This window comes from Dunckerocampus dactyliophorus, chromosome 14, assembly GCF_027744805.1.
Source record: "Dunckerocampus dactyliophorus isolate RoL2022-P2 chromosome 14, RoL_Ddac_1.1, whole genome shotgun sequence".
NCBI classification, from domain to species: Eukaryota; Metazoa; Chordata; class Actinopteri; order Syngnathiformes; family Syngnathidae; genus Dunckerocampus; species Dunckerocampus dactyliophorus.
Window position 1 is genome coordinate 4,913,867 of NC_072832.1, and position 26,827 is coordinate 4,940,693.

A 26,827-nucleotide genomic window follows, 5' to 3' on the forward strand; every position below is an offset into this window, starting at 1 on the left:
AACTAGGGCTGGGCGATATATGGATATTTTTCAAATATCGATATTTCTTTGAAGCATGATATCAAAAACGAACATATCGTTCATATCGATATAGACTGCATTAGCGCTGTTCTCCTGTATCTTGACATGAAGATCTGTCTCACTGATCACTGCTGTGTGTGTCAGCGCTCCATAGCGAGGCTGCTGCCCTGAACCCCTCCATGCTCCGTGCTAGATCTGATGCATTCCAAACCCTCTTGGCAACATATTTTGTCCAAAGCAACTAGCGAAAAATCTAGCTGGTTTTTCTGGCGTCGTTGGAGAGTTTCTGGTATTTGGGAATATAAAAGTGTAAGTAAAGCTCCCGCTGCATATTGCAGTGGAGATCCACGCATCCTTGAGGCGCGATGTCACCGAGGTGGATCTCGTCCTGTTTTACAGAGCCGGATCTCAAACGGAAATGTTTCTTAATCTTCGTGAAATGACTGCTAATTACAGTGAAGCCTCAGTCAGTCACGTACCCTGTCAGTGTGTCAGAACGTCTGATGGACGAAGGGTGTGTGATAAATAAACAAGTAGTCCTAACTGCAAGATAAAAAGTGGAGGCAGGAGACGAGTCTAGATGTCATTGTTACGCTGTATAGACTTTGAGAGGCGCTAGCCAAGATAAAATATTAAAATTATTTTATTTTGATGAAGGGATGGCCAATGTGTTTTTGTCTCTCTTACGACGTTCTGCTTTATAAAAAAATAATACTGTTCAATGTGAAGTCTTTTTGAGTTGCTACTGACATTTAAACGGGGAACTTTAGTTCATTTTTTGTTCTTCTGTGTTATTGGTATTAGCTGAGGATTAGAGCATAGCTACAGGTTTGTTATAAAGATTGAGCATCTGGTATATTTATTTCACAAAGAGAATGGACTATTATATTTTAGCGGCTATTGTTTTATTTTAATGAAACAAATTCACACAACTTCAGACTCTTTGTCTAAACTCACTTTGTGGAAAAAATAACGGGCTATATATCGCATATCGCTATTCAACATAAATATATCGGGATATGAGTTTTGGTCTATATCGCCCAGCCCTAATTGGAACTAGCAAACACTGAACATGCAGTTTGTGTGTCCATGTGTTCAATTTGTGCATGCTGAATGCAAACGATACCAACTCTGTGGAGAAATGTGTTGGCTGCACAAATAGGAGAGCTAATTATTGATTTGTCCCGCATCCCTTCTCTGTCTTCCACCCCTCAGGCCAGAAGTCATGTGCCGATGAGCAGCAATACAAAAGGTAAATCGGGTCAGAATACGGTGGGGAGCGATAAGTGTGTGTGGACGTTCTGAATTTGAAATTGCCCCTAGATATCAACCATTGTTTTTCAGGGCAATGACATTTAGAAGCACAATTAAGCAAGAAGACAAATAAGATCACTACATAATAGCTGGTGTTTGCTGTAATTAAGTGTTTTTATAATTTTGGGGGGTTCCAGGCAAAGCATTGTTAATCAAGGCAAGTTCTGCAGTGACAGTCTGGCTGAGCAGCTGGTTGTCTGGCTCACATCAGAAGGTTTGTTGCTTGTTTTTATTATTGATGTTGTTCCTCGAAAAAATATATATTTACATTCCCTGGTTTAGGGTTCACCCTAAGGGACTTGGAGTCTGTCCCGTTCGGTGTGGCTCTGCCCATCAGAGACGCCATCTACCATTGCCGAGAGCAGCCGTGTGCAAACTGGTCAGAGGAGGTTTGCCTGCTGATTGGTCGACAGGACCGCATCAGACAGGCCCACAAGATGAGCCTGGCAAAGAACAAAGCTGTGAGTTTGAAAATACCTGCCTAAGTTACTCCAGAAGCTGATCGGTGGGCTATATTGTAGTCGTCTGAAGGCTTGCATTTCTAGTGAGTGCATCCGTCGATCCATCCATTTCCCTCCGCTTATCCGGGTCGCGGGGGCAACAGTCTCGATGGGTTAGCCCAGACTTCCCGATCCCCAGCCTCCTCCTCCAGCTCCACCAGGAGGACACCAAGGCATTCCCAGGCCAGCTGTGAGACATAATCCCCCCAGCGTGTCCCAGGTCTGCCCCGGGGCCTTTCCCGGCTGGGCATGTCCAGAACTTCTCACCAGGGAGGCGTCCGGGAGCCATCTGGACTAGATGCCCGAGCCACCTCAACTGGCTCCTCTCGATGTGAAGGAGCAGCGGCTCTACTCTGAGCTCCTCACCCTATCTCTTAGGGTGACTCCAGCTACCCTATGGAGGAAGCTCATTTCAGCCGCTTGTATCCATGATCTCATTCTTTCGGTCACAACCCAGAGTTCATGACCATAGGTGAGGGTGGGAACAAAGATTGACTAGTAAATTGACAGCTTTGCCTTCCTCTCTCTTCACCATGACGGTCCGGTACAGCGACCGCATTACTGCAGACACTGTGCCGATCCGCCTATCGACCTCACACTCCAACCTTCCCTCACTCGTGAACAAGACCCTGAGATACTTGAAATCCTCCACCTAGGGCAGGACCCCATTCCCAACCCGGAGGGAGAAATCCACCCTTTTCCGACTGAGAACCATGGCCTCGGATTTGGAGGTCCTCAGTCTTATCCCAGAAGCTTCACACTCAGATGCAAACTGCCCCAGTAAACGCTGAAGGTCACAGCCCAATGAGGCCATCAGGACCACATCGTCTGCCAATAGCAGAGACAAGATCCGAAGGCCACCGAACTGGACTCCCTCGACGCCTTGGCTGCACCTAGAAATTCTGTCCATGAAAATTATGAACAGAATTGGTGACAAAGGGTAGCCTTGGCGGAGGCCAACGTTCACTGGAAGCAGGCTTGACTTGTTGCTGGCAATGCGAACTAGGCTCCTGCTCCGGTTGTACAAGGACCGAATGGCACGTAGTAGCGCGCAACCAATCCCGTACTCCCGGAGCAACCCCATAGGACACCGCAAGGGACGCTGTCGAATGCCTTTTCAGAGTCCACAAATCACATGTAGACCGGTTGGGCAAACTCCCAAGTACCGTTTACTTCCCTTGCAAGGGTGTAGAGCTGGTTCAGTGTTTCGCGACCAGGATGAAAACCGCATTGCACCTCCTGTAGCCGAGGTTAGACTAACGGTCGTACCCTTCTCTCCAGCACCCTGGAATAGACTTTCCCAGGGAGGCTGAGGAGTGTAATCCCCCCTATAGTTGGAACACACTCTTCCGGTCACCCTTCTTGAAAAGGGGGACCACCCGACTTCCACGCAGTGTTGAAGAGATGTGTCAGCCGAGACAGTCCTTCAACATCTCAACTATCAGTTGGAATAAATATTATGTTGTTTGTGGCTGTCTGTAAATGTGTGTGTGACTCCAGTCTTTAGGTTCAAGTTGGTCCTTAGAGCCTCCTGCGACCACAGAGACCGAGGAGGAGGAGGACGGAATGTCGGACATCATTCAGGAGGTACCACAGTAGTTCATTACTGGCCAGTCAGTCCAGACTTTTTCCCCATTTCATATTCATGCTTGCTGTCTGTCTCTCAAACATTTCAATAGGTCACAGGACTGATCTGGAGTCAAGATCTGAGGGTCCAAGAAGTAAGGAGGCTCCTGCAGAGCTCAAGGCCAGTCCGGGTCAGCGTTGTCCAGCTGCCAGAAGTTTCCGACCATGAATACATAGAAGAGAAAGAGAACAAGTGAGAATGATGTTGTGTACAGTCGTCCCTTGCTACATCGCTGTTCGAACATTGCTTCCTCGCTCTATCGTGGTTTTTCAAAAATTAATTAATGAAATGGTTGCGGTTTCGTGGTTGAATACTGCCTACTATGAGTAGAAAAATATGCACATTTAAGCCAATTGTATTTGTTTTTGGTCTAAATAAAAATTTCCAAGCATAAAAATGGCTATCTGAACTAACTAAATCAACTAAAATACAAATACGAACAGATGAAGCATTGTAATTGCGAATGTAGTATCCTGCATTGGCCACTAGGTGTCAATTTTCGCTGGGACAAGGGCCAGATGGGATGCTAGGGAACACATTTACTGTGACACACACAAACAGGAGTTTTATTAAATCTTAAATGGCTTATTTACTCTTCTTATGTCTACGATATTGGGTAATATGAGTGTAGAACCATTTAAAACTGCCATTACAATACACTTATGAGGCAATAACCGCCACGGGAAGTACGCTGTCCAGAAAAAAACAAGGAACTCTATTTGATCTTATTTATGTCTAGTATGTCTTATTTTCTCTGATTATATCTACTATATTGGGTAACACAAATGTAAAGGCGACTATATGGGTGTTATTTCATGTCTTGAGGGCTCTAATAATGTTAAGAAAGTAATTTAGAAGATTGTAAACAGGTTTTCTATGCCATAATTACAAAAATATTCAATTTATTATTACTGAATCCTACTTTGCGGAAATTCACTTATTGCAGTCAAGTCTGGAACCAATTAACCGTGATAAACGAGTACTGCCTGTACATATAGTATATGCTTGTTCTGTATGTTATATACAGTATATTCAATGAAATAACATCCACTTTTTACAGACTCCTACAATTGTGTCAAAGAACCATGGGGCTCCCGGTGGGAAGAGGCCTCTTCACTCTGTTCTCCTACCAGCCTGTCCCCACGGAGCTTTTACCTATCCCGAAACTCAACCTCACAGGCAATGACATATTTTTAAATGTTCACCTTTTGTTTATTTATGTTTTATTTTTATAGATGATTATGTGTTTCATATATCTGTGGCCCAGGTCGTGCACCACCCAGGAACACCACTGTGGACTTGAACAGTGGGAACATTGACGTTCCTGCCAACATGACCAGCTGGCCCAGCTTCCATAATGGCGTAGCTGCTGGACTCAAAATCGCCCCAGCTTCACAGGTCAGTCTCCAAACCACCTAAGGGATCTTGTCGCAACTCACAAGTAAACGTGAGCTTCTACTTGTGTGTTTAGGTGGACTCGGCTTGGATCGTCTACAATAAGAACAAGAACCAAGAGATGGCGAACGAGCATGCTGGCTTTCTCATGGCGCTGGGCCTTAACGGACACCTCACCAAACTGGCTACGCTCAACATACACGACTACCTCGCCAAGGTACACGTGACTTAGCGGCTAAAGCCATGCTTCTGAAACATTTGTGTATGCACCAGTCAGGTCCTTAACAACTTCAGTTACAATATCACCCGTTTGTCCCTGTCATTGTGTCAGGGCCATGAAATGACCAGTATCGGCCTCCTGCTGGGTGTGGCTGCAGCCAGGCTCGGCACCATGGACATGTCAACCACCCGCCTGCTAAGCATACACATCCCCGCTCTTCTTCCCCCTACCTCTACTGAGCTGGACGTCCCACACAACATTCAGGTATGACTGAAAGGCGCTGATGATTTAAAACAACCTGCAGATTTGTGTTATAGGTTACAAAGCAAAATTAGCAAAACAAAATTGCAGGTGTATACAGAAATGTAGTCATATTAGGGCTCCCAGACACAAATCCAATTTTATTTTTTGGATATGTCACGTGCCAACAGAGAACAAGCAACTTTATCTTCTTTGTCTGTAGGTTGCATCTGTAATAGGTATCGGGCTTGTGTACCAAGGAACGGGACACCGACACATTGTTGAAGTTCTCCAATCCGAGATAGGTGCGTGAATGTTTGCATAAACATGTTAGTAACATTATGACGCTGTTCTATCAAACTTAAGACTTAAAAAAACAACTTTCCTTGGTTGTGTAAAAATTTCTGTGTATCCGCACGGCAGGTCGGCCTCCAGGTCCAGAGATGGAGTACTGCACAGACAGAGAGTCCTATTCCCTGGCTGCAGGGCTAGCGCTGGGCATGGTCTGCCTCGGGGTAAGTCACAATGACAGATGCTCAGTCAGTTGAGCAAATGTTTTTGAACCACCCCAACGATGTCTTCACATTTCATAGTTCACATTTTGTCTTCCTTCGACTCATTACTTTTTGCTCACATGCCCCCTTTTGTTCTTTGTCCTCCCCCTGCAGCAAGGCAGCAACCTGATCGGGATGAGCGATCTCAAAGTCCCTGAGCAGTTGTATCAGTACATGGTAGGGGGGCACCGCAGGGCCCAGGTCGGGGCCAGCAGGGAGAGACACAATGCTCCAAGCTACCAGATCAGGGTAATGGGAGACAGATTCCCTCATGAAATTGAAAGTGTGAAAAAAGCCGCTTTGCTTTGATGTGTTAAACAAGTTACTCTTTCGATGGTCATAACAGGAGGGTGATACTATAAACGTAGATGTAACGTGTCCCGGGGCCACCCTAGCCCTCGCGATGATCTACCTGAAGACCAATAACCGGTGAGCAAATTTTATACAAATATCTTTCATATCAATGTGTGACTGGTATTCATTGTATTCACTTTTTTTCATGACTGTTCATGTAATAGCTGCTTTGTTCTGGAATCAATAAATTAGTTTAAGAGAACATTTTATTATCTTTTATGCATGCAACTGCACACGCTTCATGGTGCAGTTGTTCAGTTATCATTGTCAAATCAAGGCTGAATCACATTCATTCCAGGCATACAGCTCTTCAAAAACATATGTGCCCTAAAGAGGCACTTGAAAATATCATAAGAATCACTTTACGAGACATTTTTCAAATGTCAAAAACATAAGATGCTAAATAAGACACTTTTTAGAGCCATTGTAAACTAGAATGGCACTCAGTAGAGCATAGCCCTGTGCCAAGGTCAAACAAGGTCTACACATAAACATTATGCATGCACGAATCATGTCTAGTTCACTGATAAATAATCATGTTTCTCAAATGAAAAAAATCAGCACAAAAATATAACAGGTCCTTTTTTGGCCCATGTCTGACCTCTCCTCAAAGTTTCACAGAAATTAGTGTATTTCTGCTAACAAACAAATGCATTTTCTTCAAAACATAACCTCTTTGTTGAATGCCTCATGCAGTGTTTTGAGGGATGGGCATGGTCATTTAATAGGAGCACACTAACCTACCTGGTGGGGAAAAAAATCTCACCAGTGAGTGCGTCGAGAGACTCCGGTTGTAGTCAATGCTCGCATACCGCCGTCTTTCTTTAGTGGAGAGGGTGTAGAAGGAGCGTATTAACACCTTCTGTTCCAACAGGTCCATAGCCGACTGGCTGAAGCCTCCAGACACTTGGTTTCTGCTGGATTTCATCAAGCCCGAGTTTCTTCTGCTGAGGGTTAGTGCGGCGTGAAATCATTTTTGCCATTTTATCCGCCCCACCAAAATCGTTTTCTTCTTGCTCACTCAGACTCTAGCCAGGTGCATCATTATGTGGGATGACATCCTACCTAATACAGAGTGGGTCAAAAGTAATGTACCTAAGGTGAGAAAAGAGACAAACAAACCCAAACTAATAAGTTGTTTTGTCTCCTTTTCTAATGTGTTTTTGTTGTTATTCAGATCATAAGGGACACTTTGGACTCTTCACAAGACATCAACATGGAGACAAGGACGTGAGTTTTTCTTAATAACTGCACCCTTTCTCAATAGAAATAAGCAGGACCACTCAAAATGATCCACATAGTCAGGAAAGTGGTCGTAATGCAGTGTTGTATCATGAAGTGATGGTGCTGAAGCAGCCGTGAGCGGTTTAGTTTGAGTGTGAGGCAAAGGGGAGGGGTATAACCACGCAGAAATACAGTGGTGGCCAAAATTATTAGAACGCCTGACAGATCAGAAAATATTGACCTTTTTTTTGCTTCCAAAACATGATTTAATTTCATAAAGTTCATAAAAAATGCAGATGGTTGCTCTGAGCACAATAAATACCGGATGAGTCCTACTGTTTTTCTCCACTTTTAACTTTAACATATTTGTTATGTCCACCTTTTGCAGCAATAAGAGCAGCACATCTCTCTGGCTTAGTGTCAATATATTTTCTGAGATCTTTCACACTAATTTTGTCCCATGCCTTCTGCAACTCAAGCCAAAAGCTTTCCTTTGACTGTACAATAGATCTGTCCAGTTTATTTTCCAACTTGTCCCAAATTTGTGCTCGATGGGGCTGAGGAAGGAGCATGATTGTGTGACATTGACAGTGAAATAGACCTACGTAAGGAAAGTGATCTGAATCTCCTTATGATGGCTCCATTCTATGGTTTATAGAACATAATGATGACTTTGTAGATATTTCATTCATTTTGAGGGTATTTTAATGGCCAATTCAACAAAAACAAAAGAAACCTCTTTAATATGCCAAGTGTTCAAGTAATTTCAGCACAATAAAAGTTCAGTTGTGAGTGTGTCCTTCAACTGTAGCTTGCTAGCAGTCTTTTCAGTGATGTCAGGTTGTTATCCTTTTTTAGCCAAGCACAGGACTACATCACAGCGGGAGCTTGCATGGCGCTGGGATTGCGCTTTGCCGGCTCCGCCAACTCCGATGCCTTCGAATGCCTGCACGAGTTTGCAAAGAGCTTCATGAAGGCCATGTCCCTTTCTGGTGCAGCTGCTGTGGTAAGTGTTTACACATTCAGACAGTCCCGGCCACCAAAATGTGTTTTTCCTCAACCGACAATCGCTCCGGGTCCCGCAGCAGCCGAGTTACTACGACCTGCAGACCGCCCTGTCCATGATCCTGCTGTCCATGTCCATGGTGATGTCCGGCACTGGCAACCTGGAAGTGCTGCAGCTCTGTCGTTCCCTGCACTACCGAACCGGCGGCGAGATGAACTATGGCTTCCACATGGCTCATCACATGGCGCTTGGCATGCTCTTCCTGGGAGGGGGAAGGTGAGATGACAATACATATGCACACACCAACACATGTATTTTTTTTGCATTACATAGAATGTACTTTTTTTGGTAATGGCAATGCTTTAGTTGATTCCAAAACAGTTATATTCTAGAAGTACATTGCATGTTTACATTTAATGTTTGCACAGTTCAACATGTCTGAAAAGTAGGAAGAAGCAGAGCAAAAATGATGAATTCAGGATAATGACAGCAGACACTGCGGTTCAGCATTCTTTTTTATAGTCCTCAAAGCCAATAGGAACTTGTAAGCCAAAACTCTACATAACGGTCTAACTTTATCGGTGGGTCATACACACTTTTTGTTTTTCATTATTTTAAAGTGACAACACACACACAAACACACCACACAGCCGACATCTGACTGACCTTTTGGATTGAATTCTGCTCATGTTTATTTCGACTCCATTAGGTTAAGTTGGAATGTCAGCCGCCATAGTTAGTGACGGTGGGTCCACAGGGATCAAAGGGTGAAGCTCAAAAGTGAATCCCTGCCGGTCATTGTTGCGTTTTGACTCTTTGTGCTGCCTTCATTCAGTCTGCTTTCACTGAATGCCGTGCTCACATTTGTTTTATTAACATTGTCGCTTCGTCTTGTCACTCACTGTTTGTTTTCCCACTGGTGCTTTACCTCTAACCTGCTTGTTCCACAGTTTAATTGGGACTGTTCACATTTTGTTATCTCTTTAACTAAACCTGTGTGATGCAATTGTGATCATTTTCTCCTTTTACACACACCACGGTTGTCCATTTAGCGTTTGCGCGGCGCTGATGATTCCATAAACGATGTCTGTTTAACATTAGCATTTATTTGAATTGTGTTAAAAAGCATGTACTGTTTGGTGTGACCCAGGAGAGATACTAAACACACTTCAGGTGCAACAACCAATAAACTGAGCTGACAAGTAACCTCTCATATGTGACCCAACCCTTGTCTTTCATTTCTATTGGTAATGGCTCTTTAGGTAAAAGCTCACACTTGAACACTAGCAGCCATTATGGTCGAGAGGCTTGATTGTGGGTGGTGATGTGACGCAACACATGTCTGCTTTTATTATCAAAAGAGGGCAATAAAATAACTGGTTTCATTCAAATTCTCTCCATATGTGACTGATGTGTCCACATTATGTGTTTTTGCTGCTGTGTCCCACAAGTTTTGTCAGCACTGCTTGTGACTTGCTTGTAGTGATGATTTACTGACAATGATGTTGGTTTTCTTATATCAGGTACAGCTTAAGCACATCCAACTCGGCCATTGCTGCTCTACTGTGTGCCCTTTACCCGCAATTCCCCTCACACAGCACTGACAACCGGTGAGACACACATACATACAATAAAAAAAACAATAATAATTTAAACAAACAATTGAAGACTGCAAACCGCTGACAAGGCCAAAAGTGCTAGTGACATACAGTATTTGGACACTCTTCCTAATGTTATATAGACACTAAATAGTAGATGGAATAAATACAGTATATTCAATTTGTTTCTATTTCTTTTCATTTTCACACAGGAATTTCCAAAGGTGAAAACTTTGCATGAACAGGGATAAAAATAAATAAATAATGGAATTATGTGGGAATTAACTTCACATTTGCAAAATTGCAGTTCAGTTGCAAGTCCAGGTGAATACGTTTATTTTATTTGTAGTTTTAATGATTCAAAATTAATGAATTAATATAAATTAATTAATTTATATACTTGTTAGTAATTCATTTTTATGTAATGCTTTTTATTTAGTAATTTATATACTGTATAAAATTTATATATACTGCTCAAAAAAATTAAAGGAACACTTCCAAAACACATCAGATCCAAACTGGGGGAAAAATGATCTTGAATATCTTTCCTGATAATAAGTGGGTGATGTATTAGTAACAAAATGATGCCACATAATTTGATAGAAATGAAAATGATCACCCTATAGAGGGGGGAAATCAAAGACACCCCAAAAATGAAAGTGAAAAAATGATGCAGCACACTGGTCCATTTTGTCCAAATGTCATTGTAGCAACTCCAAATTATTCTCAGTAGTTTGTGTGGCCCCCACATGCTTGTACGCATGCCTGACAACGTCGGGGCATGCTCCTAATGAGACTATGGATGGTGTCCTGGGGGATCTCCTCCCAGATCTGGACCAGGGCATCAATGAGCTCCTGGACAGTCTGAGGAGCAACCTGGCGGCGCCGGATGGACCTAAACATAATGTCCCAGAGGTGTTCTATTGCATTTAGGTCAGGTGAACGTGGGGGCCAGTCAATGGTATCAATTCCTTCATCCTCCAGGAACTACCTGCATACACTAGCCACATGAGGTCGAGCATTGTCGTGGACCAGGAGGAACCCAGATCCCACTGTACCAGCATAGGTTCTGAAAATGGGTACAAGGATTTTATCCCGATACCTAATAGCAGTCAGGGTGCCGTTATCTAACCTGTAGAAGTCTGTGTGTCCTTCCAGGGATATGCCTCCCCAGACCATCACTGACCCACCACCAAACCGGTCATGCTGAATGATGTTGCAGGCAGCATAACGTTCTCCACGGCATCTCCAGACCCTTTCAAGTCTGTCGCATGTGCTCAGGTTGAACTTGCTCTCATCAGTGAAGAGCACAGGGCACCAGTGGTGTAGTTGCCAATTCTGGTGGTCTATGGCAAATGCTAATCCAGCTCTACGGTGCTGGACAGTGAGCACAGGGCCCACTACAGGACGTCGGGCCCTCAGGCCACCCTCATGGAGCCTGTTTCTGATTGTTTGGTCAGAAACATTCACACCAGTGGCCTGCTGGAGGTCATTTTGTAGGGCTCTGGCAGTGCTCATCCTGTTCCTCCTTGCACAAAGGAGCAGATACCGATCCTGCTGAGGGTTGAAGGACCTTCTACGGCCCTGTCCAGCTCTCCTGGAGTAACAACGTAACAACAACAGCTGTCTCCTGGAATCTCCTCCATGCGTCCAGGTACCGCAGTGATGGTCCAGATCTGGGAGGAGATCCCCCAGGACACCATCTGTAGTCTCATTAGGAGCATGCCCCGACGTTGTCAGGCATGCGTACAAGCATGTGGGGGCCACACAAACTACTGAGAATCATTTTGAGTTGCTACAATGACATTTTGGCAAAATGGACCTGTGTGCTGCATCATTTTTTCACTTTCATTTTTGGGGTGTCTTTGATTTCCCCCCTCTATAGGGTGATCATTTTCATTTCTATCAAATTATGTGGCATCATTTTGTTACTAATACATCACCCACTTATTATCAGGAAAGATATTCAAGATAATTTTTCCCCCAGTTTGGATCTGATGTGTTTTCGAAGTGTTCCTTTAATTTTTTTGAGCAGTGTATATATTAAAATGTATAATATACATTGCTAATATATATCATTTTATAGTTATACCCAAATTTCCAGTTAATTCTTATTAATTTCGATAAAATAAGTTTCAAGAAAATTGCTGGAAAGTTTGTGCTACATTACATCCCCTAACGGGAAGGTCCTTTGAAGAATACCTTGTAATCATGAAGAAAATCCAAGTTGATACAGCATGTAGTCATAAGGTGCAAACAAACCCATGCTAATCCAAAAATACCCTCCTCAGTGAAGGTAATGAAGGCCTTTATTCATACAGGAGACATGCCTGTTTTTATTGCTCATAGTAAAGAAGATTGTGTTGATGTTGTTGCTGCAGCTACCATCTGCAGGCCCTGAGGCACCTCACTGTGCTGGCGGCTGAGCCCCGCCTGCTGGTGCCTGTGGACGTGGACACCCTCAAGCCCTGCTACGCCCTCTTGGAGGTCACCTACAAGGTTAGGCAGTGTGACACAGTTTAATGCACACGAATTTCCCTTCAAAGGATGACAGTCTCTATCGAGATGTTGATGAGATGAGTTTGCACGCGTTGAAAATATTGTTTTAGTCGCTTGAACACAAATTCTGTTGAAACATGTGACATGCTTCCTCTTTGTGGTTGTGTAAATATGTTCATGGGGGACACTTCCTCCAAGGTGAGCAAGTAATGTGCAATGTGCTGGTTTCACTTCATCCACTCAACTGACAAGAGTGCAAGATAAAACATTCAGTGCAAACCAGATCCAACAAGAAACTAGCCACTTTATGTTGTTAAAAAAATAGTACAATTTCCTTGACTATTCATTTTGAGACTGGTCATTTTATCCGATAAAATACAAATACTGTACTGGTGTGAACCACTTTTATCTATACAAGCGAGAAAAACTCCATCATTCCTAACATAAAAACACAAATGTCACATATTTTTTTTTTTAGTATTAGTTTCAGCCAACTAAATGCCAGATAACGTGGAAAAAAAGCCTTTAGTGACTGATCAGAGCACAATGACAGCAGCTTATTGCTATGGTGACTCTTTGTTTGTCCACTTGTGTTGTGTGGTGTGGTCCTCTGCTGTGTAACCACTGGTGTTACTCAAACACACTTAAAGGGTAGTCAAAACAAAGCAATTATCTATAACTGTTAAAACAAAACAATCATTCATAACCGTTCAAAGCAGAACGTTGGATTGGGGTTTGTTTGGCTTTTGTTTGGTATTTCACTCATGTCTTATTTCCCTACAATGCATTTTGACATATCACTTTGCTACCACACATACACCACAATTAACACGCCTGTAAAGAATAAAAATAAATGTCATATATTATATTATAAAATTAGCCCTTCACGTGTGGATTTGACTGTTTTTTTTCATGTAAAACAGGACAACTACTGAAACCGTCACAGCAATTTAGTTTAAATGTGATGACTCTGCTCTACTTTACAAAGTACGGTTTTGTCAGCAGTTTCATGAAGTTGTGGAATTGTGATTATCTATGCGTCCGAGTTACACAAGCTGGACTCCAAAATGAAACATTGATGTCGCTCTTGTCGCAGAAGTCCAGGTGGTACGGCGAGACGACGGTGGAGCTAATGGCTCCCACCATGCTGCCTGAGCTGCACCTTCTCAAACGGGTAAAAAAAACAAAACACCACAAGCACTGTTGAGCTTGAGAATACATGTATAATGTGACAGTGTGAATAAATCAAGCGCACCTTGATGTTTGGTTGTGATCCTCCTGCAGGTCAGAGTAAAGGGTCCTCGCTACTGGGAGCTTTCTATAGACCTGAACAAAGAGGCGCAGCATCTCAAGTAAGCAGCGTGGAGAGAGAAATCGGATGGCTAAGAGGAAGAATGTACAGTCCTCACATGTTGATTTATGCTTGAAACGTCTCCCACAATGCAACAGGTCAGTCCTCTCCAGGGATGGGGTGTTGTATGTGAAACTCAGAGCCGGACAGTTATCCTACAAGGATGACCCTCAGGGCTGGAAGAGCTTGCTGGCGTCTGCCGTCAACCAGCGCAAATCAGGAGTGAGAGCTTTTAAGGTAACTGTCATCTTCATATTTAGTATTATCTCCACCAAGGCAACAACTACATTTAAAATGTCTTTTACCATCGCAGAAGCTTGTATTTCTACCAATTCCTATCCTATTTAAACAAAATGGGCACACAATTGATGGTATGTGTTAGCATCTATAATATTAACCAATCAGAATTAATGCATTTGTAATTTAAAAATGTCAGTGGCAGATTGATCTTTTATAGAGGTAAGTGAATGTTGCCATGTTTCAGTATCTTCTGACTGTCCCGGCTTGTGTCATTCATTGTTCAGTGCGTGTTTTTGTGCAGGTCGAGGACATCTCCACCTTCACCTCCGATCCCACCCTGCTCTCCTTTGCAGAGTTCTTCTGCAAGACGTCAGATGGAATGAAGCATGTGAGTTGAACACAAACACTGTCCAATCAGGCACCCTAGCAGTGGGTGACGCGAGCACTAACGTCTGCCTCCTGATGGTGCTAAACTGCACTGCTGAAGATATGTCATAAAATTGTGGTGTTGGGGAAGCTAAACAACAGGAAAGACCTTAAAGTCAGCCTGCGATGATGTTTGATTCCCTGTTAGCAAGAAGATGCTTATGCCATGTGTACAGAACGTCCAAAGTGCGGCACAGGGGCCATTTGCATGGTGTTTTTTTTCATTGTAAAACTACAAAAAACAACAGCAAATATGAAAAAAGGAGAGAAAAAGTTGAAATGTTGATAAAGCAATACCGTAAATTCCTGCAGCTTATACAGCGATGCGGCTAATTTATGGCAAAATTCTAATGTCGTGACATCTCCTTTACTTCAGAACTACAACTAATTGTTTAATTGGTTTTGATTTCGCTTATGTCGACAACCGTTAATGTTGACATCAGTCAGGCAGTCTGAGGAGCGTCAACGCAAGTGGGTTTCACTGTACCAAATAAACTAAACAAAACAAATCTCCCATCTAATCTCACTTTGCACTTTTTTTTCCAGGGTTGGGACAAAATATGGATAGTGCACACAAAGCTGAGATGCAGCCCGTTTTCTATACAACTTATTAGTATAATTTAGAAAATTCTAACGTATATCTAAATGGCAAATGCATTTTTCAGTATGCAGCCCTCTGTAGGAAACATTTGGACACCCATGTTATAAACATATTATCATGACAATTGGCCTGAGATTGGCTCAGTGCTTCCGTGTTGCAAGTGTTCATTTTATATGTTACACGGTTTAATTGATATTAATTCATATAATAGCAATTGTGTCGGTTACACCTGATCCCCTTGGCGTGTTTTTCTACACGTCTGAGTTGCAGCACGGTGTAAAATGTACCCATGTCTGGATTTTAATCTATAGAAGACTGTGAAATCCCATCTGCCTCTGAGACCTTTGTATTAATTACATTTTAATCCACATATTTCCAGCCTCGCCTTGTTGCCTTTGCACGGCGGAGGAAATGTTTTGTTACAACCCTCAAACACGCATAAAAAAAGATTATACATGATAAATTATCTTAAAAACTGGAATGGATACATTTCACATTTCTTAAAGTCACTGAAGTAAACACAGTACACATAATTCATACTATATTTTACTTCACTTTAAAACACATTGATAATTATTAAACAAAATAATTTTTTTCCCTTTTTTGCATTTCTTTTTTATTTGCTGATCGCCTAGAAGGACATCATCTAGTTCTACTACCTCAAATCAAAGCAGGTCCAATTTGTTAAGTTACCAAAGATGGTTCATTGCCTGACCAAAGCATAGAGCGACTTTATAATGAATATGCTTCGGTCATATTGAGGTGACATTTTATTTGCAGCGAGAGGAGACTGTGGCGTTGTTCTCAGCTATGCTGTACGAATGTGTAACACATGAATGTCCGGAGATGCTGCCAACGTACATCGCTATTGAGCAGGTAACACACACGTGCGCACACATGTGCACTGGGTGGGCCATCAGAACACAAACGGGTGTCACAAATGAGGTATCCATTCTCTAGGTGGTGGGCGCTCTGTGTCGCGGGGAGCTGCAGCACAGCTTTTCTCTGTGGCAGATGCGGCTGGTGCTGGACCTGTGGGACGGCATGGTGCTGAGGCGCCCTGCCAACTGCCGTGTCGGACTGCTCTCGTCAGAGTTCTTACCTGTCATGAAGAACAAGGTGGAAGTGGTGCTGGACGGCTGGCTCCAAGGTAAAAAGTTCCCATGGGTTCACAAGCCAGTTCATTGGTAGGGGTGTCCCAATACAACGTTTTCACTTCCAATATGGTACCGATATTGCAACCTTCAGTATCAGCCGATACTGATATCATACTATGCAATAAAAGTAGTAGGTATTAGGAAAAACTAATTTTCTCACGCTTTGCAGATATTTGGGACAGCTTGGTTGTTTGTGGAGGCCGGAGGTTTGTTTTGCGAGCATCCTCATGCTGTTTTTTGTGGCGCTGCTTCGGATGCGCGATGGGGTTGGTCGTGTTGAACTTTCCTGGTTCCACCGTGGAGGACATGTGCATGGTGGGTTTTGCACTCAGCTGCGACGTCTTTTCCAAACTTCGATGTTGCTCCTGCTTCTTGCTAACTTTATTAGCACATGCAGTGATCACATGGGTCTGTCCAGGTACTGCTGGATAGAAGTGCTGGAGCGGAGTTTCTCATGGATTGCCTGTATCAGAGTGCTGATATCGGAGATTTTAGATGCAGGCCAATATACAGTCGTCGTTCACTGCGTCACAGTTTCATCATCCCACCCTTGCTCTATTGCGGTTTCAAAAATTAATTAATTAATAAATGATGGCTGTTTTGTGGTTGTCTATGGCCTACTATTAGTCAAGAATATTGGAAGACAAGTCATTTACTATTCTGTTCACTTGGCGTCAGTTATGTTACATTGATGAGACATTTCTTAACATTACGGTACCTTAACTTGCAGCCACGAATCCCCGTCGTCCAACATGACATAGTGAACAAAAGTTTTCTCCCATTCCGTGAGGAAGTGGTATGTTTTGAGCTTCTTACTTTGTCCTTCTTCTCTAATCAGTTTCAAACCTATCCTTAAGTTTAGAATAAATAAATAGGAGGCTAACTAGTGAGTCAGGAATCAATTAGCCGCGATAAACGAGGGACGACTGTTGGGGCACCCCTATAAATTGGTACGTTTTTTCATTTTGACTGTTGACTTCAGCCACCTCAACCTTCAATAACACTCACATGGAATGGGGCTTTGTCCTTAAAGGGGCCCATCTTATTAATTTCAGGAGCTTTTAAAATGATATTGGATCCCAGTGGGGCCCTATAGCAACTTTCTTTGAATAAAATACTCCGTAAATCTCAAATTGTGTACAGGTTAAATCTGCATTCTTCTCCTCTTGGCTGACATGCTCGGATTCCGCAGCCTTCTCCGCCGACCATGTTTAATCTCTGTTGCGATTGGTCAACTTTTTTTTATTTTTTTTTAAAGTTGCCCTCTGTGAAGTGGTGGGCGTGTACATGGGGGTTCTCATCTAGCTAGGGGCGGGTCACAGGAAGGACTTCTTCAAGACAACGTAACTTCAAAAGCAAATTTAGTTAAGTTTGGTGGTCATAAACACGCCCTAGGGACACATATTACTGTTTGAACATCATTAAAAAGTCACTTTTTTTTTTTACTAGTGGATCTTTAACTACCATCACCTGCTAGGAAGGAAGTAGGAATTTTAACAGCTGAAAGAAATTCTGAAGGATGCACTTCTGTGTATTTTGTTGTTTATTCCTCCAGACAACAGCTCAGCCTGGAGCTTTTACATGAGGGGCGAGACCCTCTCTGAGAACATGCGGTGCCCCATGTTGGCCTGCATCCTGGTATACCGCTCCCTCCCTCTCAGGAACACACATCTGCAAGGTAAGAGATGATGAACTTCAGTGTCACTTTCCACTTGTCCTCTAGGCAAGATAAGTCGCATCCTCTCCATACCTGTCAACATTTGCATTTGAAAATATGGGACATTTCTCTTTAAAATAAGGGGAGGTAAGGGACCATCACCATCAGTGTTTTTTGGCAGCATTATCTTCATGTCCATCCATCTCTCTTGCTTAAATCACATGCCATGGGGCCTGTCATGAGCCCCGCCCCCGTGTCACGATCGTCACCTGCACTGGTGTGGTTGTTGCACCGTGCAACCAACCATGTTGTCCTGGCACAGTTTTGACCTGCTGCAGGATGTGTGTTTACAGATTGTTGCCGAGGCAGAGCGGACCGGATGCTGTGCTGCTGTGGCAGCCGGCAGTACTTGAGAAGTTTTTTTTTTTTGTGGAAGTTAAAACATACGGGAATGAGAGGATGCCCGAAAAGGAGGGCAAAATATGTGAGTTTTTTGGGGAAAACGGGAGGGTTGACAGGTGTGATCCTCTCTTCTTCTAGGCTGCACTTCATTCGGCGACTTGTTGTTCAGGAGCAGCAAATTGGGAATCCCAATCAGAGACTTACTAAGGCTCGCCCCGGTCCTCCTGGAGGCTGGAAGTGGACTTCAGACGCCGCCAGCACGCTGAACCTCTGAGAACATACATTTGGGAATGAGGCCTGTATTATACTGTTTGTTGTTTTTTTATATAATATGTTATGATATTGTAAATATTAGGCGGTAATTTTGATGGCCAGGTTGTCCAATCGGCAAAAGAACTCAATGCTCTGAAAATGGAGATCGTTCATCTTGATCAGGGGTGTCCAAAGTGGCCTGCAGCTTGTTTTATAATGGCCACATATTGTACAGACAAAACAACTCGGCCCGTATAAGAAGATTACCATAATTTCTGGACTATAGAGTGCTTTTGCTTGAGCTAAAGCTCTTTATCACACAGTAGTCCAGCCTTTCGAAACCCGCTGGTGATAGTAGACAGTTGGCGGTCCAAGTAGTCCAAAAACAACAGAAGCTGATCTACACTTGATCAGACTTACTTAAGATGTGTCAAAGATTGCTGCATAAGACTTCAAAACCTGATATTAGCTTCCCCTTCACTCATTCACATCACTACTTCCTGAAGCTGCACTGTAAGCATCATGGGAAATGTAGTTTTTAAACCATAAATTAGCCAGATCACTGTACAAGCCGCAGGGTTCAAAGCATGAGAAAAAAGTTGTGGCTTATACACCAGGAATTATGGTACACATTAAACAAAGAAAAGTGATAGTTTTCATACCCTCAAAAAGGTGAGTAGTAATAATGATAATAATGATAATAATAATAATAATAATAATAATAATAATAATAATAATAATAATAATAATATTATTATTATTATTATTATTGATATTATTATTATTATTATTATTATTATTATTATTCATTTCAAAATCAATAATTGAGTCAATATTTTTCTGTATATGTAGCCTTCTGTGGAAAAGTTTTGGACCCCCCTGATCTTGACGTAGCAGGTGTTGCTTCAAATACGTTAACAGGAGAATAAAGAATCTGTAGGTTTCACCATGAAATGTGCTTTATTCTCATATTTGCTGGTCAGTTTCAGGGAAAGGAGGATGCAGATGCTCAGCTGTTTACTTTCACAGGGATGTTTTGTTGCCATGACGGTCATTCAGCGTGAGTCAGGCATCAAAACGGGCTGTGACTTCATTCCGGGTGTTTCCCCACATGACGCGGGACTCGTAGTCTTTACGCGTCCTCAAATTACTGACTCAAGTACCTTTGACTAAAATGACCTGCCTTTCTATTTCTTTTACTGCAAAACATTTGCACGTTTGTTGCGTAATGCCGCTGGAACCAGTGGTTGCATTCGAAACACCCTTCAGGGTTCATGCATGTGGTAAAAATTAGCTTTTGAGGGCTTACACTTGCTGGAAAACAAAGTTTGCACACGACACATTCAATAAGCTTATGTCAATATTCATGTGCATTCACTTGCTGAACTCCCTCTAGGCTGCACATAGGTTATGTAATATAAATGTTACAAATCACATACTACCAGTTACTGTCATTTATATTCCAAGATATGACATTTATGAATACAATGATGGTCAGAACAAATTTGAAATAATAATCCTAATAATTATCTCAATTTCCATAACATTTTTTCCCTAAATACCTATTTTGTTTTATGGCCACAGATGAAAATAAAATGAAAAATAACATAAAATAAAACAGACAAATAAAATACAAAAGTACAATACCTAAGAAAAATAAAATTGTCGTACAATTAAAAAAGAAACAAATAAATTGCTGAAAAAAAAAAAAATAAAACAAGCCGAATTCAAGTATTTATAAATGAAATGAAAAAGTAAAATGCTTAAAAAAAATAAGATTTCACTTTCAGGCCTCTTCCAATCATTGATGCTGTATTATATATTGTTTAATATGTAGGCTGCCCAAACAGGGTATAAACAGTAACAAAAAAGCCAGACATTGGCGTAAAAAACACTGTATTTAAACAGAAATACAAGCCATGCCACAGTGGAACATTGCATGCCTACTGAGGTAGTGAAATAACGTACTCGCTTTGTAGTCTGGTCCGGTCATAATATTACCAGCGTTGTATGTGTAATTGTGCCACTTTTGTAACAATAATAAAAGAAAAGCCGTATTTGCGCATGGGCCCGTGGTGGAGGAGGTTTGTACACGAAGATGATGAAGTTTGATGCATCCCACAAGCCTTTTATGTAGAGTAGACCTTTCTTTAGTCTGAAGATTAAACATTTCTTGAAAAGAAACAAACTATAACTTGGATGTGTCATCTTGAAAGGGGGGTGTACACTCCACCACTGGTGACACTTCAAAGCCCCAGAGAAGCGTTTGGAACTTCCTTCACTGAGTACGGCGGCGCGCGCTTGTTTTTTTAGAAGCCAGAGTTGCCGGCAGCTGTGAGAACATTCCTCTGCAAATGAGAAACATGCAAACAAACAAGCAGGCGGCCCACACCCTCCTCGGTAAGCTGCAAGTCAGACTTCTACTGCACTCCATTAATACTGGTCCGTGCAATGTAGTATGCGCTATCTCAGTGACAAGATAGTGAGACCTCAACGGCTTGCTGAGCATTGAGCTGACTGATAGTGTGTGACATGTGTGGTTTCCTGGAAGCGCAAGTTATTTTATCTGCTCTCCATAGGGGGCCCTAGCCTACATTTCTGTTTTTAATTTACCCCTGCTTTCATTTGTATGCCACTCCTATATCTCGTGAAAGATTTTAAACAAGCCAGACACGACAAGAGTGAACGCGTCTTTAAACGTTAATGAGTTTCCAGCCTGTGATCAAAGTCCTGCACTTTTTAGTGAAGTATTTCAAGAATGGGCGTCCAATGTCAGTGTACATCAATAGATGCTAAGCTACATTTTATCTTTGTGTTATAGGTGACTAAGCAAATTAGGGTTCGAACTAACAGGGGCGTAATGGTACAGCAGCTTCTCGCTCCGACTCTGTTTTGAGGTCACGGCTCGGTTAATTCTTGGAACACTACGGGTACAAAATAGAAACCTTTAAACGACTTAACCAATAGATAAAAATATTGAATAAAAAGAGACGTACTATATCATAATTTCCAAGGTTTCTTTTTAGGAAAGTGAAACAACGTAGGTACTGTAAGTACAACAATAAGATTTGAAACAATGTGAATGATTATTTTATTTTTAGCAAATGGAAGTTCCTTATTGGCTGAAGTGCAGCATGAATACTTTCTACTTTTGTCGTATCTATTTGTCTTTGTCTTTTTGTGTCAGGGCTGTACAAACTTTTTCCACCGAGAGGGCTTACTTTTAATATTTATATATTTTTTAAAATTCCAATAAAAATACTTATACGTGTATTTAAAGGAAAATCTTTTTTATTATTAGTTAATTGTCTCAACATCATGCCTTTTCGCTCTATTTTTCTATTTTTTGCTGGGGTTTTTTTGTTTATACATTTGGCTTGATTTGCACCTGGAAAGCGAAGTATTACCAAACAACGGAAGTGTCTCCAAGCTCTGTCGCTAGTCATGACTCCAGCTAGCTTGTGGACGTTTTCGGCGCGGTTCCACACCTCCCCTTTCACTGCAGTGGTAATGCACCCTCCCCGGGCTTGTGGAGGTGCCCTGCATGACAGAATCTCCGCTTCCGCTGCGACTACTTCTTCACCTCTCATGACCGCTAGTATTTGATTCACGAGTAAAAGAATGACGCGAGAAACACTTCCCGTTCTTCACTTTTAATGCATATTGCGTGAGAATTCCAGAATACGAACAAGAGTACTGTAACACCCCTAATATCTAATAATGTATCTCATTATAATGAAGTCATTTTATTTGGACAGTATGCCGAGGGTCGGTTAAAAATGAGCTGTGGGCTGAAAATGTCGCACTTTGGACGCCCCTGCTTAAAATTCTGAACATCCCAGTCACACTGGGGAGACCTCGTGCAGGACCACGAGACTCCCTGTAGGGTTTACTGTAGTTCCGCAGCTTCCTGCAGGCAATCTTTTTTTCCCGTCCTTCGCTGTTTGGACTCATTTCATTCCAATGCTTTCTTTCTTTTTTGTGTTGCTGCAGCCGTTGAAGGCTGTTTTCATCCGTCTACATACTTGTAATAACTTCCTTACTGAAGTTGATGAGTAGTTTCTACACACCCTTACAACACACGCTTGCTCACTGTTGCTTCATCTTTCATCAGATGTTGCATAGATCTTTAAAAAAGTAAGAGTGGTTACACTTGGACTGGCTGGAATCTAATTCTGTTTCCATGTCCTCCTTTTTTGCTTGTTTTTACCGGAAATTTCCTTCTGGAATAGTTCACATTCTTCCAATGCATTAAATATTTATCCAAGCGGTTGGAATGCTTTCGCACAGAACACGGTGTCCTCCACCCTCATGAGGCTGCAATAACAGCACATAGAAAGAATGCCATGATCACGATCATGGCATTCTTTCTTTCCTGACTGCACTGTGTTCTTTGTGTGTGTTTGCAAACAACTTCAATGCCACTGTGAGCACGCTGCTTCCAGTAAGACAATTCGTGTTGTGTGTTGTCACAATAAGACAACGTGGGAGCGCCGCGGTGAGCTTTTCTCACCACGCAGGTGCATTGAACCTGTACTCGGCACACAAACACCTGAAGCTGAGAAAGGCTAACATGCATCAGGTGACAACATGCACTCAAACATGCACACTTGTGTCTCTAAGAAAATGCACACTCAAAGGTCACCTGCAAAATAAAATTGAATGAGATCCAAAATGAAAAATCAATGAAATAGTTGACAGAGTGCATTGTTTGAGTTCCTGACTTAGCCCGTTCCGCAACTTGATTCCACACACAGAAATGCTGAAGGTTTTTAGTGTAGTCCGTGCATATAAGTGGTTTAGGTTTAATTTGTCCCTAAGATCATATTTCTCCTCTTTTGTTGAGGAGAATTTATATATATATATATATATAGTATTTTATTATTTTTTATATATTCTATTTTTAGTACTTTTTACTTTTTTTATTCAAACATATAAAGTACATATTCTCTAAAATGTATGCATTTATTATTATTGTTATATATATTTTATTGAATTGTTGTATTTATTGTATATTTGTATTGTATTATTATATTTTATTTTTTATTATATTCTCTTTTTGTGACATTTTTGTATTCAAACATATTAATATTGAATGTGGAAGGATGTCATCATGTCTGCACTTCCCCCCCCCCCTCACCTTAACGTTGAGGTCACCACAGCGCCCGCACACACACACCTACACACACACACACACACACACACTGAAAGTTACATCAGCTCCCAGTCTGTTGCACACGTTCTCAGGAATTCAAACAGGTATGACATGACAGTTTGGTTAAAATGGAGAAGTGTAAGTCCACTTTTGTCAAACCTTCGTGGCGCTAAGAGTCCAAAAAGAGCACGGTGGCACAACTTCTTTGACTTCCTCTGTGTGCACATGAAAATAAGATGAACGTTCCGGGTTGTGACTCAGGGCTGCTTTTAATAGCATCTGCATATGGAGAGGAAGTTAGATTAACACACATCTCGCCTTCTGATGCTAGTTTAGCTCTTTGTTCAATGACTACAAGTATAAGTACTGTTGCATTACATTTTACTGACACTCATCAGTACACTGGAGGATAACTGCTTTAGCCAAATGGTGTTCTTCATGGTTTACTATTTGAACACCATCTTCATGAAGCCAACCTCACCACTTGGAGCAATGATCCCGCTCGCCTCCTGGAAACACTCGCAATAAAGCACGCCCAAAGCACGTTTGAAGTGATTGACAAGAACGGTGGAGCTACTCATCACTGAGTCCTACTGAGAAGATTTTTTGTTCTGGTTTGGAGAATTATTTTCTATTTTTGGAGCGATGGTGTGAAACTTTTGATCAGCTGATAAACAGTGTGATTGTTATTTTCAAGAAATGGCTTTTTCAAAGTGCTTTTTGTCTCGCTCCCCCTTCTTGCTTTTGCATATTGTAGCTCTACTTGAAACCTCATTAAGATCCAAATGTGCAAAATGCAAATTCTAGCAATTTTTCAACTGGTATTAAGATTTTGATGAGGTCTGTATACATTTTTGCATATATCATTATAGTTTGTATATATCATTTAACTATTTATTGTTATTCTTTCTTTGATACATTTATTAAACATCTTACATCCTGAACATCTAAAATACACAGAACATGGAGGAAAAGCTCATGGTGCACCTCAGGGTTGATTACTTGAGCCCCCATTCCCACCCATGACTTATGCATACTGTATTATGTATTGGATCCACACAGTGGTGTGAAAGTGTTTGCCCCTTTCCTGATTTTTTTTTTTTTTGTCACGATTAAATGTTTCAGATCATCAAACAAATTTAAATATTAGTCAATGGCAACACAACTGAGCACAAAATGCACTTTTTAATTGAAAGTTTTTGTTATTAAGGGAGAAAGAATCCACACCTAAAAGGCCCTGTGTGGAAAAGTGATTGCCCCACTGTTAAAACATAACTGCGATTAATTGAGATCTTTCAGTCTGAGGAAGGTTAAAAAGTCATTTCTCAAGCTTTGAGACTCCAGTGAACCACAGTGAGAGCCATTATCCACAAATGGCAAAAACATGGAACAGTGGTGAACCTTCCCAGGAGTGGCCGGCCAACCAAAATTGCCCCAAAAGTGCAGCAATGTCTCATCCAAGAGGTCACAAAAGACCCCACAACAACATCCAAAGACCTGCAGGCCTCACATACCTCAGTTAAGGTCAGTGTTCATGACTCCACCATAAGAAAGACACTGGGCAAAAACTGCCTGCATGGCAGAGTTCCGAGACCAAAACCACTGCTGAACAAAAAGAACATTAAGCCTTGTCTCAATTTTGCCAGAAAACATCTCGATGATCCCCAAGACCTTTGGGAAAATACTCTGTGGTCTGACGAGACAAAAGTTTAACATTTGGAAGGTGTGTGTCCCATCACATCTGGTGTAAAAGTAATGCCGCATTTGAGAAAAAGAACATCATACCAACAGTAAAATATGGTGGTGGTAGTGTGATAGGCTGGGCCTGTTTTGCTGCTTTAGGACCTGGAAGACTTCCTGTGATAAATGGAACCATGAATTCTGCTATCTCCCAAAAAATCCTGAAGGATTTTTGAAGGATCCTGAAGGCCATCTGCTTGTGACCTTGAGCTCAAACCAACTTGAGTTCTGCAGCAGGACGATGATCCAAAACACACCAGCAAGTTCACCTCTGAATGGCTGAAGAAAAACTAAATCTCTCCCTTAATAATAAAAAGTTTCATTTAAAAACTGAATTCTGTGTTCACTTGTGTTGTCGTTGACTAATATCTAAATTTGTTTGATGATCTGAAACATTTAAGTGTGACAAACAGGCAAAAAAAAAAAAAAAAAAAATCAGGAAGGGGGCAAACACTTTTTCACACCCCTGTATGTAGTTTAAAAATGCTATTAGTCTTCTTACAACCTCGAGACCAACCAAAAATACCCACAATATTGAAGAAAACTGTTTCACTGACACTGATGGTGTACCTCAGGGTTTACAACTTGAGCTCCACTATTTACCCCCCTAAATTTTGCTTGTATTTATAATTATAGTTGTCAGTATTTATTGTTGTGTTGGATGCAGATTTTTGAAATGGGTGTGGCCTTTTTCTGAGGGCAGGGCCTCTTTGGGAAGCATTTCTGAATACTGAACTTGCTCGAACTAGAACTCAGCGTTGAGGAACTGAAGCACCAGCGGGCTTGACGATGTAACGCAATGTATCCTGGGACATCTAGCAAAACACCGTGTTGACGACATGGTGTTTCACATGCGTACAAACAATATTCATTTGTTGGATGAATAAATGTACGTACATTGAAGAAATTGGCTGTAAAAGTGACTAATCCTAATTTACTATCACACTGTATGTTGGATTTCACATCTACAGTCATGTGACTAACATCCAGCTTTCTGTCTTTCCACTATGTATTTCATATTTAATACACATCAGTGATTCAATTGCTAAATGTGTGCACAAATCAACTTTTTTTTCAAAGTAGACATGAAATCTGCCTAGCAACAAGTGGCCTGGTGGAGTAACAGTTCTGTTGATGTCTGCTGCTGCTCCCCTCGGGAAGAAAAATTCAATTTCAGTTCATTTTTAAAGGAATACTTTTTGTCTGTGTAATTTAAAACTTCAAGGAATTACAATTAAGACACGTCCCATCAATAAATAACACCACGGGTTGTTACATACCGGAGGATTGGGAG

The 26,827-nt window shown here is 41.7% G+C and overlaps 1 protein-coding gene across 2 annotated transcripts in view; it reads left to right on the plus strand.

Annotated features, from left to right (window-relative positions):
• Positions 1–26,810, plus strand: part of anapc1 (anaphase promoting complex subunit 1) — a 45,402-nt gene extending 18,592 nt beyond the window's left edge. The window contains exons 26-53 of one of the 2 annotated variants that reach the window (XM_054799013.1): positions 1,237–1,273; positions 1,473–1,549; positions 1,618–1,796; positions 3,336–3,422; positions 3,515–3,654; positions 4,523–4,641; positions 4,730–4,860; positions 4,934–5,074; positions 5,189–5,341; positions 5,541–5,622; positions 5,741–5,832; positions 5,986–6,120; positions 6,218–6,300; positions 7,100–7,178; positions 7,251–7,325; positions 7,403–7,455; positions 8,308–8,455; positions 8,535–8,731; positions 9,979–10,065; positions 12,435–12,552; positions 13,649–13,726; positions 13,837–13,904; positions 14,002–14,140; positions 14,445–14,531; positions 15,951–16,046; positions 16,131–16,320; positions 17,883–18,005; positions 18,525–26,810. In XM_054799013.1, the coding sequence (XP_054654988.1) occupies positions 1,237–1,273; positions 1,473–1,549; positions 1,618–1,796; positions 3,336–3,422; positions 3,515–3,654; positions 4,523–4,641; positions 4,730–4,860; positions 4,934–5,074; positions 5,189–5,341; positions 5,541–5,622; positions 5,741–5,832; positions 5,986–6,120; positions 6,218–6,300; positions 7,100–7,178; positions 7,251–7,325; positions 7,403–7,455; positions 8,308–8,455; positions 8,535–8,731; positions 9,979–10,065; positions 12,435–12,552; positions 13,649–13,726; positions 13,837–13,904; positions 14,002–14,140; positions 14,445–14,531; positions 15,951–16,046; positions 16,131–16,320; positions 17,883–18,005; positions 18,525–18,652 (3,122 nt within the window). In that variant the 3' untranslated portion in view covers positions 18,653–26,810. The remainder of the gene's footprint in view (positions 1–1,236; positions 1,274–1,472; positions 1,550–1,617; positions 1,797–3,335; positions 3,423–3,514; positions 3,655–4,522; positions 4,642–4,729; positions 4,861–4,933; positions 5,075–5,188; positions 5,342–5,540; positions 5,623–5,740; positions 5,833–5,985; positions 6,121–6,217; positions 6,301–7,099; positions 7,179–7,250; positions 7,326–7,402; positions 7,456–8,307; positions 8,456–8,534; positions 8,732–9,978; positions 10,066–12,434; positions 12,553–13,648; positions 13,727–13,836; positions 13,905–14,001; positions 14,141–14,444; positions 14,532–15,950; positions 16,047–16,130; positions 16,321–17,882; positions 18,006–18,524) is intronic. The other variant, XM_054799014.1, reaches the window with a different exon arrangement.
• Positions 26,811–26,827: the final 17 nt, after the last annotated feature.